At 49.1% G+C, this 20,264-nt stretch overlaps 1 protein-coding gene across 1 annotated transcript; it reads right to left on the bottom strand.

Annotated features, from left to right (window-relative positions):
• Window positions 1-6,027: 6,027 nt before the first annotated feature.
• On the bottom strand, window positions 6,028-7,267 carry LOC133905577 (thaumatin-like pathogenesis-related protein 4). The gene has a single exon (XM_062347401.1). It carries the CDS (start codon window positions 6,944-6,946, stop codon window positions 6,428-6,430), a length of 519 nt encoding a protein of 172 aa, XP_062203385.1. The 5' UTR covers window positions 6,947-7,267; the 3' UTR covers window positions 6,028-6,427.
• Between the last annotated feature and the right edge of the window lie 12,997 nt (window positions 7,268-20,264).

Raw genomic sequence — 20,264 nt, 5'->3', positions numbered from 1 at the left:
AATTTCAAATCTCCACACAAAAAACTATAGAAATCTCAAACTAGAGCATACGAACCCACTTAATGCATACACTACTTTGAAATTGACTCTAGGGCACCTTGAACCACTTATACAACTTAGCACCACTCATAAACATGAATGCATATATATATACTGGTATATATACACCCATACACCTATTTTCTTAACCCTTAGCTAGCTTAATTAATCCTAAAAGTTTTAATTTGGAGCGAATTTTGTAATTAATTGGCATGCTTAAACTCAAGATGTTACCGATAGGGAGTGTGCACGCATTTGCATTGGATGACTGCGTGGTGGGAAGGAGATGGGAGCGCATAGGCTATTGCTGAGGCGGGGGACGCGGAGCCAGGGTGGACAGCGGATGGGTGCGTGGAGTGGTGGCCGTCGCAAGAGAGGAGACTGGCGAGATAGATGGCGCATGGTGGGTGGACAGTGAGAGAACATGACCGAATCTTGTGGGCCATCGCGTGAGGGGGATCGCGACATGCCACACGCGGACGGGGAGGACCAAATCAGCTGGGGACTATTATGGCGAGGTAGCTAGCCTACGGATCATGCTATTAGAAAAATGCCATCTCCAATTAATCAAACTCAATAATCTTTAGTTGTTAATATAACCCGCAGAAATCGTGAACACCCGATGTTCTGGTTTGCACACCAGAACATCGTGTGTGTACCTCATCTACTGTCTGTGATCTTCACCAGAACATCCGGTATAACTTCCGGAGTCCTCACTAGAACTTTCGATGTTTAGTACAACACAGAACCATCTAAAAAATTCTTCTCTGCAAGAAATAATCTGACATCATCACCGGAACTTTCAGAGTACTCACCGGAACTTCCAATGTTCAATACAGCATAGAACCCTTCGAAAATTTTTGCTCTACAAGAAATGGTCCTGCATGAACAAAACCCTAGCACCGGACCTTCTGGTGAGGATCAGAACTTCCGGTGTGTAAAATTTTTCTAAAATCAGAGATAAAACTTCCAACACAATTTTCTCTCTAACTTTGGTTAGACATGATCATAATTTTAATTAAAAAACACTTTTATGCAAACCTAGAAATCATCAAACCAAAATAATAACTCATCACAAATAATCCAAAACTCATTTTTAACTTGGTTTCTCAAAATGTATAACGCTCTGGAAAGTGTGCAGTTAAAGCTCTTTAACTTTTACATGACGGTTTAATCTCCGTCGACCTCATGACCTCTAGTATGAGCCTTTTTTGGGTCGAGTGAAGGGCCTCGTCATCATGGCTGCCTCGTTAGTCGACCTCCTCGGCACTCATGGTTGGCAACACGGGCATCGACTGCAACAAATAAAAAGCATGCATACCTCGTCGATCACCTCACCTGCTCGCATTGCATGCAGACTAAAAGCTTTCCGTTGAGTGTGGTCGGCCCGACCCAGCCCTGTCATGCCTTGGGCCATGTCGACCGTCATTCCCAGGCATGATCAGCACGTCGTGTTGTGCCGTGCCGGCATGTCTCATCTTCGGCGAGGCCTAGGCACGTCACAAAGGCACGACAGGCCTCATCGTGCCATGACAACACGGGCACGACTCGGGAACTCGATGGTGAGACGGTGCCAACTGCGAAGACGCCTCGGGCGGCACGAAGCTGGACTCCACGGATGCGACCAAGCTCTCCGCCTCGGCGGATGCATCCTACTTCCCCTTCGGCGTGCTAGCAGCAGGACTGAGTCGGTGCTGCTAAGTCCTCACCCACGCTGGCATTGGCTGCCCCTCACCATCGTCGGCCTTCTCGCCGTTGCCAGCTAGATCCGCCCCCGCACGGGCCGAATCCAACAGCTGTCGCTCCGTTTTGCTGGTTGCATGAGCCACCGCTGCCCAATCTCGCCGCTGGCCACCACCATCTACTACATGAAAAAAGTTATTAGTGACAGGTGATAATTATCATTAGTGACGGGTCGTAACCGTGACCCATCACTATTGACTGAACATTGGTGACATGTTGTAATCTTAACCCGTCACTATGACTGATGAATATTTTTCGTATTTTTTTACACAAAAAGTCAAAAAAATATTTATTTACTTGAGCCATCCCAACGCAGGCTCATCCCATATGCCTCCACAAGTCACGCTGTCGGAGGATTAACTCCTGTCGCAGGGATCCCGAGAGACCCCCTTTTAGAGATTCGGCCTGGGGGATGATCCTGAATAAGTTCGTTGGAGAAATGAATGGAAGTGAAAGTAAATGCAACGGCCGGCGGTGGGGGATGATCGACCTAGTGCAAAGGGAAGTAAATGCACCGGAGTTTAGACAGGTTCGAGCCGCGCAGGGGCGTAATACCTAACTCCTGTGTGGATGTAATAACTGTCCTGAGGAAGTCCCTCGAGGATGTTGCTGGTTACAAGAATATTGTGTCTAACTAAGAGCTTCAGACTCCTTGTTCTTGGGCAGAGACTACGGTTTGATTCTTGGTGCTTCTGTGCTCGATGCTTGCGGTCTCTTGGACGTCTCGGATGTATCTTTGGTCGGACTCTCTTTCAGTCTATCCTTTGTTGATTGCTGGGGGCCGCCTCCTCTTCTGTGTGCCGACTCTTTTTATGCATTCGCCGGCTGCGACATGCCCCGAACGGGAAGGAGGGGGCACAAGTTCCAAGACGCCATGACTAGGAAAGGCGTCATCATTTTCTCTGGGCGAAGTGACCGGGGAGGTGGAAAAATGCGGCGCACGCCCGGTCACTTGTCACCATAAAACGTCCTGGCAACGGGCGCCATTGAGAGGGCCCACCGGGCAGCCACAGAGCTACCCGGCGTGCCCGCCCTGTCTTGTTCTTCTGCCACGGCAGGGCGGCAGGCGGAATGCCTTGATCCTGGCGATGTTATCCCGAGACACACCGGATGACACGGGACGGGACCCGTGCAATTAATAGCCCCACGCCTCTCTGCCAAAACATGGCAGGAACTGACACTGCGGCGGGAGCAGTTGGGAATGTCAGGCCGCGCATGCTAATTAAATGCGGCCTCAGATCTCTGACTGATTGACACCTCATCGGCAGGCCCCTCGGGGGCCTTTCTGGGTCGTCGGGGCACCGAGTGCTTGGGGGGGTACTGTTCACCTCCCTGAGCACTCTCTCCCGAGAATGCTTATCCTTGTCCTCGGGGCACCGGGTGCTCGGGGGTACCGTTTACCTCCCCGAGCACTCTTGTATGAACCTTCGGGGAACCGAGAGCCCGGGGGCTGCCACGCGTAACCCCGAGCACTCTCTCCCGAGCACTTTTTGTACAGATCTTTCGGGGAACCGAGAGCCCAGGGGCTGCCACGCGCAACCCCGAGCACTCTCTCCCGAGCACTTTCACGCTGACCCTCGGGGAACCGTGCGCTCGGGGACTGCTGCGCGCAGCCCCTGAGCACTCTCTCCCGGAACTTAGCTCTTCTGATCGTCGGGGGACTAGGGTGCTCGGGGGTGATCGGGCACCTCCCCGAGCACTTTCTTCCCGGTACTTAGACTCTGCGGGTCATCGAGGAACTGGGGTGCTCGGGGACCAGGGACTGTGGCCCCGAGCACCTTCTCCCGGAACTTAGACTTTCCTCACCTCGCGGGAGGAACCTCGCGGGATGGTGACATGTGGCGGACGGCTAGCCTGGCCTCGGGACTCAGGGACCCCTGGTTCCTGATACACCGACACACGCATTTTCATATTATGCTCAAGTTTGCGTTCCATGGGAATTGAACCCGTGACTCCTCCTCGCGTGTGTAGTCACCTTACCACCTCTGCTATCACGTTGTTGTGATAGAAACCATATATTTTATTCTTTTAACGTTCTTTGCCAAAGGTCATTAGTGATGCATCATAATCATAACTCATCACTAATGACTAATTTTGCCAAATTCTGTTGAGGGTTATAATTTAATACGTGACCCGGAGTGCATTTGGTAAAGCGGGCATAACTTTTGCATACAGACTCTGATTTTGTCGTTTTTTTACTCTATGGACATCTGCAGAAAAAATTACATCCATTTCTGCCCCTATTTTATTGGGTTTGGAGAATTTTTTTGGCCAAAAATGGCTTACAAGATTGAGTTCTCGACCCCAAAAGTTTTTGTACTATTTTCGAAACGCTCGTTTATGTCTATAGCCGCCACACCTTATATCAAACTTGAGCAGAAATATATAATAGTTCCTATTCTAGTGCTGCTAAGGTGAGAAAAAATAAGATAAAAATAATAAAAAAAAAGTGTACAATGGTCACAACTTGACCTGTCATTAATGACTGACCTAGGACGACTTATCACTGATGACCTAGTCATTAGTGATAGATCATAACTTGAACCGTTACTAATTACAGGCTTAGGACGACCCGTTATTAATGACCTTATCATTAGAGGTGGGCCACAGCTTGACCCGTCACTAATAACTGGCCTAGGATGATCCGTCACTAATGATCTAGTCTTTAGTGACGGGTTATAACTTGACCCATCACTATTATCATCAGTGACAAGTCATATTACGACCCGTCACTAATGATCACTCATTAGTGACGGGTTTATATCTGGTCCCGATCAGAAGGCACATTAGTGACGCGTCCTTATAGGACATTAGTGACGGGTGTTAAGCAGCCGTTACTAATTTGGTGAATCTTTTGCTGGTTTCTTACTTAGTGATCTCCTCTGCCCCTCCTCTCTGTTCCTCTCTCTCTGCTCGATCCATGTCTGATTTCATGTGGGTAGGAGGGCATTTGAGCGAGGCAGCAGTGCGTTGCTTGTCATAGGTGCTCATGGCTGGGGCGGCGTCCCTCTTGCAGGAGCCCTCAGGCGGCTAGGCAGGTGGTCCTTAGGTACGAGTCGCGCTAGGAGTCCTCGGTGTAGAGATCGTGCAGCAGTCAAAGAAGTTGGCTTGGGCTCTTGTGGTCAAGCAGAATGAGGAACAGAGAGGACTTGCTCCTAGCATACAACCCAACATGCCAAGAAAGAAAGAAAGGAACCAACAGGCCTCGGGTCATTTTTTGCCGATCTGACTCAGGAACAACCTAATATTTGGGCCGAACCAGGCCGCCCACCGTGCCTAGACCTTGGGCATGGCCCAACCCACATATCCGTGCTGTGCAGATCCAGTCTAATTTTCTTGTGTGGTATCGGCCATGGACTATGCTAAATCATCGTGCCATGGGCTGCCCTAATTTAGGCCAGCCAAGGGACTAGAGATACGCAAAATTGATCATAAAACTGACTCATGGCAGCTCGAAATTCGCAAGGTTGTCCATCCACCGACCGCAACTCTACTAACTTCTTTCATTTTTCGAGGAATGACTCTACTCACATAAATTTACATGCTTGCGATGCCGAACAGGGACATGGTGGCGGAGGAGGCCACGCCACACGCGAGGTCACCACCGGCGAGGCCGTCCCCAGGTAGCGGTTGCAGCAGGCCGTGGAGGAGAAGGTTAGTGGCGCTTAGGGACGTGCTGGGCATCGTGCTGCGGTGCTGCCAACCAATGGGGAGGGCACGGAGAAGGCGGCGCCTGCTGCAGAACGAGTTGCGGTGAGCAGAGGCGCCAGCAAGGGCGTCCGGTGAAAGCGTGGAACTTTTGCACAGTAGGTGTGGTCTCAGGTGACGCCAATCTCTACGGCGGCGGCGAACTGGAAGGCTGCGCGACGGCGGAGGAGCGAGCAAGGGTGGAGGATGTTTCATTTACCGTCCAGGTCGAGGTAATCTTGTTCGTTGGATCAAAATGGTACGGCTTTGATTAGATTTGCGGTCGAGCCCACACTTTGCTGCGGCCCATAGCCAGGAGCAGTAGTGCCCCCCTGAACGGGAGCGTGCTTGAAGGGCTGCCTCGTCTGCCGGCCTCCTCCGTCGCCCGTCGCCGGCGACCCGCCCAGCGATCGCCTGAAATAAATAAAAACGGTTCCTTGTTCTTCTAAGCTGCACTCAATGGATCGGATCGAGCTGCAAATTGTTTTGTCCGGAGTTTTTTTATCCTCCTCCTTACAAGAAGCTAAGTATGATCGTCGGTTTATATAATTAACCAGCCAAAACACCGGTAGCAGACGGGCATATGTTCATCTGGACATGCATCATGTCTACAAATTAAGACATATATTTCGCGACATGCTTCTACCTAGCTAGCTCACCAGTCCATGACACGAGCTGCTGCAATGGCTCCTCAGTTTTTAGGATCGATAGATGGCTCTTGAGGCTTCCGGAGGGCACATCTTCCAACAACACATGCACGTACATCAATAACTCATTATAATTCTTCTTCGTACTTTGCAAGCGTTTTGCATATATATGGGCATGATGTGAATATATATCAATCCTGATGATGTCTCCATCAGTGATCTGCCGTACAAAGGACCAGGATAAACAAACCGACGGATCCGGATGTGCCCTGTCAGTCTCCGGTGGATCATTCACTTGTTCGACCATTGCTTCATGGGCAAAAGATCACCTGGTAATTGTTGTTGCCAGTGCAGATATGGCCCTTCGTGTCGTTGGGCTGGTCGTTCGCGTCGGGGCAGCCGGAGTTCCTGCACCGGATGGCGTCGCCGTTGCTGCAGGAGAAGTCCATGGCCAGGTTGTAGCCGTCGATCACCGAGATGTCGTACGAGTCGGTGGCGCCGCCGATGGAGAACTCGGCCAGCGTCGCGGGGGGCTGCCCGGAGAGGGTGCAGGAGAGCGCGCCCGCGCAGTCTCCGGTCTGGCAGCTCCCGCTGCCGCCGTTGAACGAGCATCCGGTGCGGCCCCAGATCCTGCAGGAGCTGGTGCCGGCAGGCACGTTGAGTGTCCACATCTGGCCCGGGTTGAGCTGCAAGCCGCCGCCGACCGGGATGGCCGCCGGCCACACCGTGAAGCCGCAGTTGTTTACGATGCTGAAGGTGGCCGCGCTGGCGCTAGCAGTGAAGGCGGCGAGGAGGACGAGAAGGACCGAGGAGGCGGCCGGGGACGCCATTGATGCTAGCTAATTGTTGTACGTCTACGCACTGAGCTGTGTAGCGTGGGAGGGAGCATGCGTATTTATGGATAGTCGATCGGGAAGAACGAGGGGTTAGAAAAGTCATGCACCTTACAACTCTCGTGCATCCGAATGCAAAAATCTGTGGAAAACCAGTACAGTTCTTGAGGGCAGAATTTAATTATGTGGAAATTAAGTCCAAGTGCCAAGAGATCGATGGGAAGAAAATGGCCAGACGACCCACAAGTCAGCGGTCTACCCTTTGGAGACCAGATCTATATTTGTAGAAAAGTATTGCTCAAGCTTCTGTATTGTATTCATGGCTCATGGCCTTAAATAGACGGAGTACAGGAGCGTTTCTAGACGCTTGAGCTGACAGCACACAGTTCAGTATCGTAACGACTAGGCTAAGGACTAGGAGATCGTGGACACGGTTGAGGCTGTGGTCGTTGATGACGTTGAAGCCGTTGGAGCCTGTCCTGGGGAATAGGTCTTGTTTGACAGCCCCCGTCAGCCACACACTACCAGCGAGCTTTGTAACAAGGAAAGGAGCCATCTAGATTAAGCTTGTGCGGGAAGATCCATTTGCCGGAAACGATATTAACGCCAGAAGAGGGTGGAACGAGTGACCAAGTGTTGTTGGACTGAAGCATAGTGAATTCCTCAAACATAGCTTGATACCAATTTGGATCCTTGAGAGCGTAATGGAAAACTCCAAGAGTAATGTGTATAATCATTGAGAAGCACAAGGTAGTACTTATAGCCAGAGCAACTGACAATTGGTGATGTCCATAAATCACAATGAAGTAATTGGATGGGAAAGTTTGTAATTGTAGTTGAATCTGAAAAAGGAAGCCGCACATGGCGACCTAATTGACAGGCATGACACAGAGAGGCATGCCAACCATTATTTGTACATGGAATGTGAAATATGGAATGAAAATTGAGAAATCAAGTTGAAATGTATCTTGGTTTATATGTGATGAGTGATTGACAATGTTGTTATTTTGGTTTATTGATATGTGAGATTGCATGAACATGTTTATATACTGCAAGTATGATCATGACTAACCAAAGTTGCAAAGAAAAATAGAGTTGACGTTTTGTCTCTGAGTCCAGAAAAATTGTACACGCCGGATGGTCCGACGCCTAGGATTTTGAACACGCCGGATGGTCCGGCGTTCAGATGGAGTACACACCGGAGCATTTCAAACCAGAGGCAGAAAATGAAGTGTACACCGGATGATCCAGCGATGAAGTGAGGTGTATGCAGGACTATTTCTTGCAGAGAGATTGAAAAATGGATTCTGGCAAGAATATACAAGCTGGATGGTCTGGCGATGGGAAATGTACAAGCTGGATGGTCTGGCAATGGGAAATGTACACGCCGGAGTATTTCATCCCAGAGGCAAAAATTGAAGAGTACATCGGATGGTTCGGTGATGGAGTGAACTGAACGTCAGAGCTTTTCTTGCAGAAGGGTTGCGAACTGGCTCTGGTGAACTTGTACTCGCCGGATGGTCTGACGCTCAAAGAGATAAATGCTGGGTGCTTCACCGGAGCATTTCTTGCAGAGAGGTTGCAAGATGACTAATCGAAAGAAGAAGTACACGTTGGATGATTCGGTGTTCAAAAGCTGACAATGCCGGAACATCCAGCGTTCACGATTTTTCTGAGATATGATTTAACTGAGGATTTTAGATTATGGACTAATCTATAATGGAGGTGGAGATATGTGTTTGCTTGTCTAATATTGTACAGATGAAGGATGCAACTTGGCGGCCGACGGCGGGATGATCGAGGCCAAGCGGGGTGGTTAGTGCCGGACGATCAAGGAGGACGGGCGGAGTCGAGGGTGATCCTAGCTGTGCACATGAATGTCAAGCAAAGCATGAGAAGATGGATGAAGACGACGTGTTGACAAAGTCAAGCGAAGGGGATGCCGGTGCAAGTGACAAGACGACCCGAGAAATCGGGAGCTGGAGAGACTTGCCGACAATCAAGATTGCAAGACGGAGTACACGTGTCGACATCGGGATGTTTGCATAAGGTGTATGCAAGTGGTAGTGAGTCATATTTTAAGAAGCGTGCGAGGCGGTTTCGCGATTTGGCCTCAAAACCATGGAAGGATGGAGTGCACGTGAGATCATCGCAGAGCTTGCGTCGAGGCGAAGCTAAGTTGTGAAGACGCCACGGTCGTCAGTTGGATGGAGCAAAAAATGGATCAAAATGCCTTGGTGGTAGGTAGGAGGTCATTGGAAGTGAGGGGTATTTTGGCAACAAGGAAGCTTAAGGGTTTAGCAACCTCCCTATACCTATAAATAGGGGGTAGGACTGTGTGGAAGGTGTGGGTCAGCCACTTGAGTTTGTATGCTAGGGTTTTAGAGGAAATAAGAGAGGAGAGCTTAGCCTTTGTAATAAGTGAGAGCTTTTTATGAGAAAAACATCTTGTAATCTGCCAAAAAGAGGGTTGTCCTCCGCAAGAAATGAAGAGATTGTTTCTTTCGATACTTATGTTCATCTCCTTCTAGTCTCTGTCTATTGGCTCCCTTGCTTTGTTGCGAGTTTCTTTCTTTTCGGTTGGGTTTTTGTTTCGATTGTTGTGCTGAAATTTTCCCACCTTGGAAAGTTGTTCTTCTTGTTGCTAGAGGCATAAAATTCACATACAAATTTATACAAGTGGATATTGAATTCCTCTACCTCTAGATCATCAACTTGGAGAGTTATTTCTTCTGGTGATCACTTCTTTGGATCGAAGTGTTTCTTTTATCAAGTTACAACCTTTTTATGGCGATGACTCATGGATTGAGTTTCATTTGAACATAGAGTTCACATACAACTATGAGAGTCATGATTTCCTTTGTGTTCTTGTTTGCAACTTGTTTCTCTCCAGATTTTGCTTTCGCTTGAGTTTTTGAGGAGCGTTGGGTGAAGCAAAGGAGAAGGCCATCCGATTCAAAAGAATTTGGTAAGGTGCCTATCCACTCCCCCTCTAGTCACCATTTGCGTTTCTACAATTGGTATCAGAGCCGATTTGATCACTTGTTGACCTTTACTGGCTTTGTGACCCGTAGACGACAATGGAGAGATATGGGAAGATTCCTCTCTTTGAAGGTCGAGATTTTTCGTACTAGAAGGTGCGCATAGAGGCTTACCTCTTGAGCCAAGGAAGTACAATATAGGAGATTGTGGACTCCAATTATAAGATCTTTGCTGCTCGTATTTCTCAGGCCCAAATTGAACAATATGAAGCCAACAACAAGGCTAGAAATATATTGTTCACCAGCCTGAGTCGAAATGAGTTTGACAGAGTCCAGCACCTCTGTACCGCTCGTGAGATTTGGTCCACTCTTAGTGTCTTTCATGAGGGCACTAACCAAATCAAGGCTCGGTGTTAGAGCACGTATAATCAAGAATATCAGATGTTCGTGCAAGGCTCTGGAGAATCTTTGGATGCCTAATTTGCTCGATTTGATGGGATTGTTAGCAATTTTCGATCAACTGGGATTTTGCCTTACTCTGATCATGAGAGGGCGATTAAGCTTCTATATGCTCTTGACCGTAGCACATGGGAAGTGAAGATCTTGAGCATTGAGGAGTCATCCAGTTATGACACATTAATTTGTGATAAACTCTTCAGTAAGCTCAAATCCAGTGAAATAGCTAAGACGACTAGAATAGGTCTAGAAAACCCACTGTCTCAGAACATGGCATTGATTTCAGGACCTTGTGGTGGTAGTTCAACTGGAGTTGGCTTTTCTTGTGCTAACCCTTCACCGAGTGGTTTTGCTTAGTCTTCTTTGGCCTCCATCACAGAGGAGCAGATGGATTCTCTTGATGACGATTATCGATGAATCAGGAACCGGGGGTCCCCGAATCCCGAGGCCAGGCCAGTATTCCGCCACGTGGCACCCTCCCGCGGGGTCACCCCCGCGAGGTAAAAAAGACTAAGTCCCGGGAGACGGCGCTTGGGGCCACAATCGGTAGCCCCCGAGTGCTCGGGTTCCCCAATGATCTGTGAAGACTAAGTGCCCGGGAAGAGAGTGCTCGGGGAGGTGAACAGTGGCCCCCAAGCACCCAAGTCCCCCGACAGCCAGGAAAGCCGAGTACCGGGAGGAGAGTGCTCAGGGAGGTAAAGCAGTGCCCCCGAGCACCCGAGTATCCCGAGGACCCAATGAAGGTAGTTCTGGGAGAGAGTGCTCGGGGCTACGAGCAGCGGCCCCCCGAGCGCTCTGTTCCCCGAGGATCTGTACAGTCAAATCCGGGAGAGAGTGCTCGGACCATGAACAGTGGCCCCCGAGCCTTCTGTTCCCCGAGGACCAAGAGAGGGCATTCTCGGGAGAGAGTGCTCGGGGGAGGTGAACAGTGACCCCCGAGCACTCGGTTCCCCGACAACACAGGAAGCCCCCCGTCAGTGGCCCCCACAGGGGCCCAGCAATGAGGTGTCAACCGGTGAAAGGCCCGAGGCCGCATTTAAGAGCGTGTGTGACCTGTCACCTCCAACTGCTCCCACCACGCTCGGTGTCAGTTCCTGCCATATTCTGGCAGAAGGGCGTGGGGACATTAAATGCATGGGTCCCATCCCGTGCTATCCGGCGTGCCTCGGGATAGCATCGCAAGGCCCGAGGCGTTCCGTCTGCCGCGCTGCTGTGGTAGGCAAACAAGATAGAACGGGTACGCCGGGCCGCTCTGTGGTTGCCCGATGGGCCCTCTCCACGGCGCCCGTGGCCAGCGCCATGATGACGGACTAAGACCGAGCGTGGGGTGTATTTTCAACCCCTGTCACTTCGCACAGAGGCTATGATGACGCCCTTTCCATTTATGGTGCCTTGGAACTCGTGCCCCCCCCATCCGGGGCACGCCGCTGCCGGTAGGTATTTAAAGCTGCCGGCAGCGCGGACAAGAAGAGGGGCGAAAAGGAGAGGAAAAAAGAGCGAAAAAAGAAAAAAGAAGAAGCAAAAGACAAATTTGAAAAGTCCGGCGAGCTCTGCACGGCTGAAGAAGTTAAGGAAGTAGAGAAGATCGAGAAATCCAAGGGCACCCAAAGCCAACAGACACACACAGACCGAAGAACAAGGAGCTCCAGGCTCTAGGATAGACAGACATTCTTATAACCAGCAACATCCTTGAGGGACATTCTCAGGGTATTTATAGCATCCATACAGGAGTAGGGTGTTACGCCTCCGTGCGGCCCGAACCTGTCTAAACCCCCAGTGCATTTACTCTTTTCCACATTAGATCGTTCCACCCCACCAGCCATCGCATTCATATCCATTTATTTCTCCAGTGAACTTATTCAGGATCACCCCCCGGCCGAATATCTAAAAAGGGGTCCCTCAGAATCCCTGCGACAGGAGTTAACCCTCCGACAACGATGATTTGGCCTTAATTGTGAAAAAGTCCACCCACTTCTACAACAACAGAAGAGACCGGAGGAGAGGTGGCTCTCATGCTTGTTATGAGTGTGGTGATATCACTCATTTCAATGCAGATTTTCCAAAGCTCAAGAAAAAGGAAGATCACGGCCATGACCACGACAAGCATAAGAAGACGAAGCAGCCCTCTTTCAAGAACCGCGACAAGTTAGCCAAGAAGGTGGCCAAGGCGACATCTCGAGCTTTCATGGCGGCACTCAGCGACGTCGACACATCCTCAAGTGAGGAGGAGAGCTCGGAGGAGGAGGAGCAGCCCGTGAAGCACAAGAGGAAGAACAAGGACTTCACCGACCTTTGCTTCATGGCTGACAACAACGATAGCGACCCCAAGCTTGATCTTTCTGAGGTATCCCCTTCCTACGACCAGCTTTCTACTCAGGTTGATACCTTGAATGATGCTCTTATTAGTCAGGATATACTACTTAAGAAAGCGGTTCATGAGTTGAAGGAGCTTAAGTCAAGATATGAGTGTGTGACAACTGAGTTTGCCTTCTAGAGGTGTTGCCCACCGTGGATTTTAGCATGATTCATATGGTTTTGGTTCACGTGTAAGAGGGTTTGAGCTCCAGCGCTTTGGCGGACCACGTTTTCCCTATCATGGCACTCGCCCTCAGCGCACTAGTGTTGATTTGCATACACCTGCTTTTACTGCTTCAGGGCGGATGACTCAGTACTGGATTCCCAAGAGGTTTTTGTCTAACCCCAGTACTGAGCCATTCACCTATTATTCTTCTCATAGGTAGGTAGCAGGTGTAGGCCTGGAGAACGAATGGCTTATCGACTCCGGTTGTTCATGCCATATGACTGGAGATGCATCATGGTTCTCCAGCCTCACCCTGACGAAGCGACACGAGTACATCACATTCAGGGATGATAGAAAAGGTAGAGTGAAGGCCAAAGGTTTGGTAAGAGTAAGTGAGAGTTTCACTCTCAAGGATGTGTTTTTGGTGGAGCATCTGGGATACAACTTAGTTTCTGTATCTCAGTTGCTGGATGAGGACTTGGAAGTGCGCTTCAAGTGCGATACTTCTAGAGTTCTTGATTCCTCGGGTGCTTTGATTTGCCGAATTTCTCGAGTAGGGAGAGTCTTTGGAGCTGATTTTTCTGATCCTTTTGGTTTTTCTCGATGCTTAATTGCTCAACCCTCTTCTGAGCTTTGGATGTGGCATAGGAGACTAGAGCACATGAGTTTTTGATTTGCTTTCTCGTTTGAGTGCCCTAGGCTTTATCCAAGGGTTGCTCAAGCTTAAGTTTGAGAAGAATCTGGTTTGTGCTCCTTCTCGGTATGGCAAGATGATTGCCGTTTATCACCCACCAGTCAATCTGGTGATGACTGAACGACCGGGAGAACTTCTCCATATGGACACTGTTGGTCCTTCCTGGGTTCGTTCGGCGGGTGGGAAGTGGTATGTACTTGTCATTGTTGATAACTTTTCTCGTTACTCTTGGGTGTTCTTTCTTTTGAGCAAGGATGAAGTGTTCTCACGCTTTCGGAGCTTAGCTTTGAGATTGTTCAAAGAACTTTCTGGTGCATTGAAAATAATTCGCAGTGATAATGGCATCGAGTTCAAGCACTATCTCTTTTATGCTTTCTGTCTTGAATATGGTATTGAGCATTAATTTTCTGCTCCACATGTTCCTCAATAGAATGGCATGGTTGAAAGGAAGAATCAGACTTTAGTGGAGATGGCTAGGACGATGCTCGATGAGCATATGACTCCTAGAAAGTTTTAGGCTGAGGCTATTAGTACCGCTTGTTATATCTCCAATCGAATTTTCTTACGCTTGATCTTGAATGTGACTTCTTATGAGTTGCGCTTTGGGAGGAGGCCGGAAGTTTCTCATTTGAGAGTTTTTGGATATTGTTGCTTCATCCTAAAGCGTGTCAATCTTGACAAGTTCGAGTCGTGTTCATTCGATGGGATTTTCTTAGGGTATTCTCTTCATGGTCATTCTTACAGAGTTTATAATCTTAACACTAACACCATCATAGAATTCTGTGATGTGACCTTTGATGAATCAACCCCTTGCGCTAGCCCTATTTTTTGAGTGTGCAGGGTGAACAAGAGATGAGTGAAAGTATCTTTGTAGATGTCGACCTCCTAGCTCCCAGTGATGACGAGGATGATCCACTACCTCCTATAGCATATGCACCTGAGCTGGCTTCTGCTTCCTCTACACTGGCAGAAGGTCATGTACCCTCTATGTCTACTTCAGCTGCTTTCGAGCCTGCACCTGCAACAGTTGAGGGGGAGATCGTCTCACAGCGCAAGGCTCTACAACACATTCAGCGGAGACATCCCCCTCAACAGATGATCAGCGACCTTGGTGAGAGGGTAACAAGATCAAAATCTTCTCATCATGCTGCTCATTTGATTGATTCTACATTTGTTGCTACCTTTGAGCCCCATGATGTTGGACACGCTCTTTCTGATTCAAATTGGGTCAATGTCATGCATGAAGAATTAGAAAATTTTGAGAGAAACCAATTTTGGGTCCTTGTAGAGCCACCCCCAAATATTCAGACCATAGGTACCAAATGGGTTTTCAAAAACAAACAGGGGGAGAATGGGTCTGTAGTGAGAAATAAGGCTAGACTGGTGGCTCAAGATTTCACTCAAATAGAGGGGATAGACTTTGGAGAGACCTTTACACCAGTAGCTAGACTAGAAGCCATTAAGATCCAACTAGCATTTGTGGCATCCCAAGGCTTCAAATTGTACCAAATGGATATCAAGAGTTCTTTCGTAAATGGTTTCATAGTGGAAGAGGTCTATGTCAATCAACCCTCAGGTTTCGAGCACCCTAAATACCCACATAGAGTATAGAAGCTTCAGAAAGTGTTGTATGGGCTTAAGCAGGCACCTAGGGTGTGGTATCATAGGCTTAAGTCCTTCTTGTTAGAGCATGAGTATGTGATGGGGTCGCTTGATACAACTTTGTTTACCTTTAGGCATGACAGTGATTCCTACTTGTTCAGATATACATGGGTGATATCCTTTTTGGTGGCTCTTCGCATGCTTTTGTGGCCAAGTTTGCAGAAACTATGAGCAGAAAATTTGAGATATCGACGATGGGTGAGCTCAACTTCTTCCTTGGACTGCAAATCAAGCAATGCAAGCAAGGTACATTCGTCCACCAGACGAAGTACACCCAGGATTTGCTGAAAAAGTTCGACATAAGTGATGCAAAACCCATGGCGACACTGATAGCTACCTCAACCGTGCTTGATCTGGATGAAGATGGCGAGGAGGTAGACCAGCGGAAGTACAAGAGCATGATTGACTCTCTCTTGTACCTAACGGCGACAAGACCCGACATCGACTTCTCCGTATGCTTGTGTGCCCGCTTTCAAGCATCACCAAGGACATCTCACCGCCAACCGGTGAAGTGCATATTGAGGTATCTCAAACACACCCTTGAGTATGGTATCTGGTATTCTGCATTTTCTCTCTCTTCGTGGTTTTTCGGATGCGGATTTTGCTGGTTATAGAATTGACAGGAAGAGTACCTCTGGTACTTGTCATTTCTTGGATACTTCTCTTGTGTGTTGGTCTTCTTGCATACAATATAGTGTTGCGAAGTCAACTACTGAATCTGAATATGTTGTTGTCGCTAGCTGTTGTTCTCAGATTTTGTAGATGGTTGCTACTTTGAGGGATTTTGGGCTAAACTTCAAGAGTGTGCCACTTTTGTGTGACAAAACCAGTGTTATCAGCTTAGCCAATAACCCAGTCCAACACTCTAGAACCAAACACATAGATGTGAGATTCCATTTCTTGCGAGACCACAATGAGAAGGAAGATATTGACTTGAGATGCATAAATATCCAACATCAGCTTGCCGATATCTTTATCAAGCCTCTAGATACGATAAGATTTGCCTATTTGAGGGGAGAACTTGGAGTATGCCATCCCTATAGCATTGTGTGAGGGAAAGTTACAGTTGTACATACTCTATCTTACTTTTGTTGTATTTGCATTGCATTATGTAGGATGATCATTGTAGCTAAGCTTTTACTTATATGCCTCCCCAGCCGCGTGGATGGTGGCGCGAGCCGGCGGTGCCAGTGGGGAAGGCTCGATCCGAGCGGCTAGGTCCGAGTCACTGCAGGGCCCGACAGCACCTGAAGGGAGAGCGCGGTGGTGAGGCTTGGATGGATCGGCGACGGTGATAGCGACGTAGGGGAAAACCGATTGTGATGTTGTGATGTGGTTGTGATGTGCGCGCGGTGTTGTGGATGCTTGTATTTGTGCAGGTGAAAGGAGAGGAGCAAAGGAGTTAAGCGCGGTGCTCACTGTGGTTGGTCAGGGTTCACGGTGACGACACGCACGGCGACACGGGGAGTGGTTGGCTGCGACTGGTCGGGTTTCGGGTTGGCCCGTCGGGTTTCGGGTCCCCGTCGGGGTCGGGGACGGGGGTGGGTTTGCGCTCAGTATTGATTTCGAAGCCGGGTCGGGTTTGAATAATCGAGTTTCGGGTCGGGTCCGTTCTAGCAAAACCCAGCGGGGGCAGAACCGTTGCCATCCCTTAAGTGAGGTGTATGATGGACTATTTCTTGCAAAGAGATTGCAAAATGGATTCTGATAAGAATATACACGTCGGATGGTCTGACGATGGGAAATGTACACGCCGGAGTATTTCATCCTAGAGGCAAAAATAGAAGAATACACTGGATGATCCGGTGATGGAGCCGGCGATGGAGTGAAGTGAACGCTGGAGCTTTTCTTGCAGAAACGTTACGAACTGGCTTTGGTGAACTTGTACTCATCGGATGGTCCGACGCTCAAAGGGATGAACGTCGGGTGCTTCGCCAGAGCATTTCTTGCACAGAGGTTGCAAGATAGCTGATCCAGAGAAGAAGTACACACCGGAAGGTCTGACGTTCAGAAGCTGACAACGCCGGAACATCCGGCGTTCACGATTTTTTTGAGATATGCTTTAACTGAGGATTTTAGATTATGGACTAATCTATAATGGAGGTGGAGATATGTGTTTGCTTATCTAATGTTGTACAGATGATGGATGCAACTTGGTGGCCAACGGCGGATGATCGGGGCCAAGCGAGATGCTTGGTGCCGGACGATCAAGGAGGACAGGCGGAGTCGAGGGTGATCCTAGCTGTGCATATGAAGGTCAAGTAAAGTATGAGAAGATGGATAAAGACGACGTGCATATGCCGGTGCAAGTGACAAGGTGACCCGAGAGATCGGGAGCGGAAGAGACTTGCCGACGGTCAAGATCATAAGATAGAGTACACGTGTCGATATCGGGATACTTGCATAAGGTGTATGTAAGTGGTAGTGAGTCATGCTTTGAGAAGCGTGCGAGACGGTTTCACAGTTTGCCCTCAAAACCGTGGGAGGATGGAGTGCATGTGGTATCATCGCGAGGCTTGCATCGAGGCGAAGCTAAGTCATAAAGGCGCCACGGTCGTCCGATGGATGGAGCGAAAAATAGACCAAAATGCCCCGGTGATAGGTAGAAGACCATTGAAAGTGAATGGTATTTTGGGAACAAGGAAGTTTAAGCGTTAAGCAACCTCTCTAGGCCTATAAATGGAGGGGTAGAACTGTGTGAGAGGTGTGGGCCAGCCACTTGAGTTTATATACTAGGGTTTTAGAGGAAAGAAGAGAGGAGAGGTTAGCTTTTGTAATAGGTGAGAGCTTTTTGTGAGAAAATATCTTGTAATCTACCGAAAAGAGGGTTGTCCTTCGTGAGAAATGAAGAGATTATTTCTTTCTATGCTTGTGTTCATCTTCTTCTAGTCTCCGTCTATTAGCTCTCTTGCTTTGTTGCAAATTTCTTTCTTTTCGGTTGTGTTTTTGTTTCGGTTGTTGTGCTGAAATTTTTACAACTTAGAAAGTTATTCTTTTTAGTACTAGAGACATAAAATTCATATATAGAGGAGCCGAAAATAAGAATGGGAAGGAATGCACCGTTCCCAACAGTGATGCGTGCAGAAGAATTAAAAGAAGATTGTAAGAGGAAAGATTACCATGTTCTTTAGTCATGTGGGAGCTGGCGCCAGAATCCAGAAACCAGTCGCCTTAAGCAGGCAGCTGGCTGAGCGACATGTCCTGGAGCGCCTGGATGAGGCCGTTGATGTCCCAGGATGGTGAACTATTCGTGGTCGGCAGGGGAACGAATGGAGCGTTGGCGGAGTAGGTGTGACCAGCGTCGGAGGGCGGCGGACGAGCACTGAGTACCCAGCACCGGGATTGCCAGGCCACAGCATGCCGGGGCCGGAGCTCCCAGTCCATGGGGCACGCCATAGAGGCCCGTTCCAGAATGGAAACCCCACGGCTGGTTCGGAGTGCCCGGAGATTGCTGTTGGGCACGGTTGTTGCCGGAGCCGTCGGAACGCCCGCGTCATTCACGACCACGTCTGCATCAGGGCTGCCTCGTCGGCCGGCTCCTTCGGCACTCGTCGCCGGCGACACGGGCAGCGACGGCGACAAATAGAAAGCATGCATACCTCGTCGATCACCTCACCTGCTCGCGTTGCATGCAGACTGAAAGGCTTTCCGCTGAGCGTTTCTAAGATCCATGTTGACGCTTTGTCCGTGAAACGCCTGCAGGGTGATGCCGCGGTTCACCGTGCGTCCATGCCGCGTGGCGCGGGGAAGGTGCCGTCCGGCCGCGGAGCGCAATGCGTGGAGGGAAGGCGACGTCGCTGAGGCGTTGGTCGCGGCTGCAGGGAGCGTTCGTGCGTCCTCGATCTTTCATCGTCTTGACGGGACAATCAGAACACACAGTGAATTCTCTCACTGTGAGCTTTCAAAAAGAACATGGACGTAGAATATGGCGTAACAGGTTCACTGTAAAAATTTGTGAAAAGAAAGACGGTGACATGTGAGCTGTAAAATATCTGAGAAAATCTCATAGGTGGGCAATACAATTGAGAATCACCATACAAAATTTCATGCTCAAACACAATCTGTGGAGGTAGAAACAAAGAATAGAAAATCTGGACCAGTAGTGGGTGCTGCTGCTGGTCAAAGTTTCAGACAGACAGCGACCACCATATTTTCAGATCGCATACTGAAAGATATATCCAGTTAGAAATTTGTTCAGAATGCTGCTTGTCAGACTGAACTCTGAAGAGTCCAATTCGCTCGCGAGACACCAGAGTTTCACGTCCTCAAGATTGTTATGTGAAGCGACAGCATAGTGTCAGGTTTTTCATTCAAATCGATCCTTGTGCTGGAGTGGACTAGAGAGAGATACACAAAATTTCATCATAAAACTGACTCATGGCAGGTTGAAATCCGCAAGATTGTCCAGCCACTGATCGCGACTCTACTGATTTTTTTTTCATTTTTTGAGGAATGACTCTACTCTCGTAAATTTACATGCTTGCGAGGTCGTCCCCAATAGCGGCGCAGCAAGCCGTGGAGGAGAAGTGAGTGACGCAGGTCTGGAATGTGAAGAACATTGTGTAGAGAGGACTTGTTAGGTGTGTGCAATATAGAGGAGCCGGAATCAAGAATAGAAAGGGATGCACCGTTCCCAACAGTGATGCGCGCAGAAGAATTGAAAGAAGATTGTAAGATGAAAGATTACCATGATCGTTAGTCATGTGGGAGCTGGCGCCAGAATCCAGAAACCACCCAAAACCAGTCGCCTTGAGTAGGTAGCTGGGCGAGCGACATGGCCTGGACCGCCTGGAGACCGCCCTGAGCCATTGGAGACCGCCCCGATGCAAACTCGCCCCTCAAACGAGTTCGCCGTTGCCTCCTCTCGGTGTTCCACTGCTTGTCGTCGAAGACCGGCCGCCGAAGCTCGATTCCGGCAACTCCCCAAGGCCATGCCACTGTGCCCGACTCGTCGTCGCCGCTGTTCCATCGAAGCCGAGGTAGGAAGCCCTCCTAGCCGTC

Source organism: Phragmites australis, chromosome 22 (genome assembly GCF_958298935.1).
Source record: "Phragmites australis chromosome 22, lpPhrAust1.1, whole genome shotgun sequence".
Taxonomy (NCBI): domain Eukaryota; kingdom Viridiplantae; phylum Streptophyta; class Magnoliopsida; order Poales; family Poaceae; genus Phragmites; species Phragmites australis.
Note: the sequence above shows the minus strand (reverse complement) of the source record. Positions and strands in the feature narration are given on the sequence as shown.

What these genes read in the sequence shown, in the direction of transcription:
- LOC133905577 (XM_062347401.1), bottom strand. Translation starts at nt 6,946, where the DNA reads ATGGCGTCCCCGGCCGCCTCCTCGGTCCTTCTCGTCCTCCTCGCCGCC.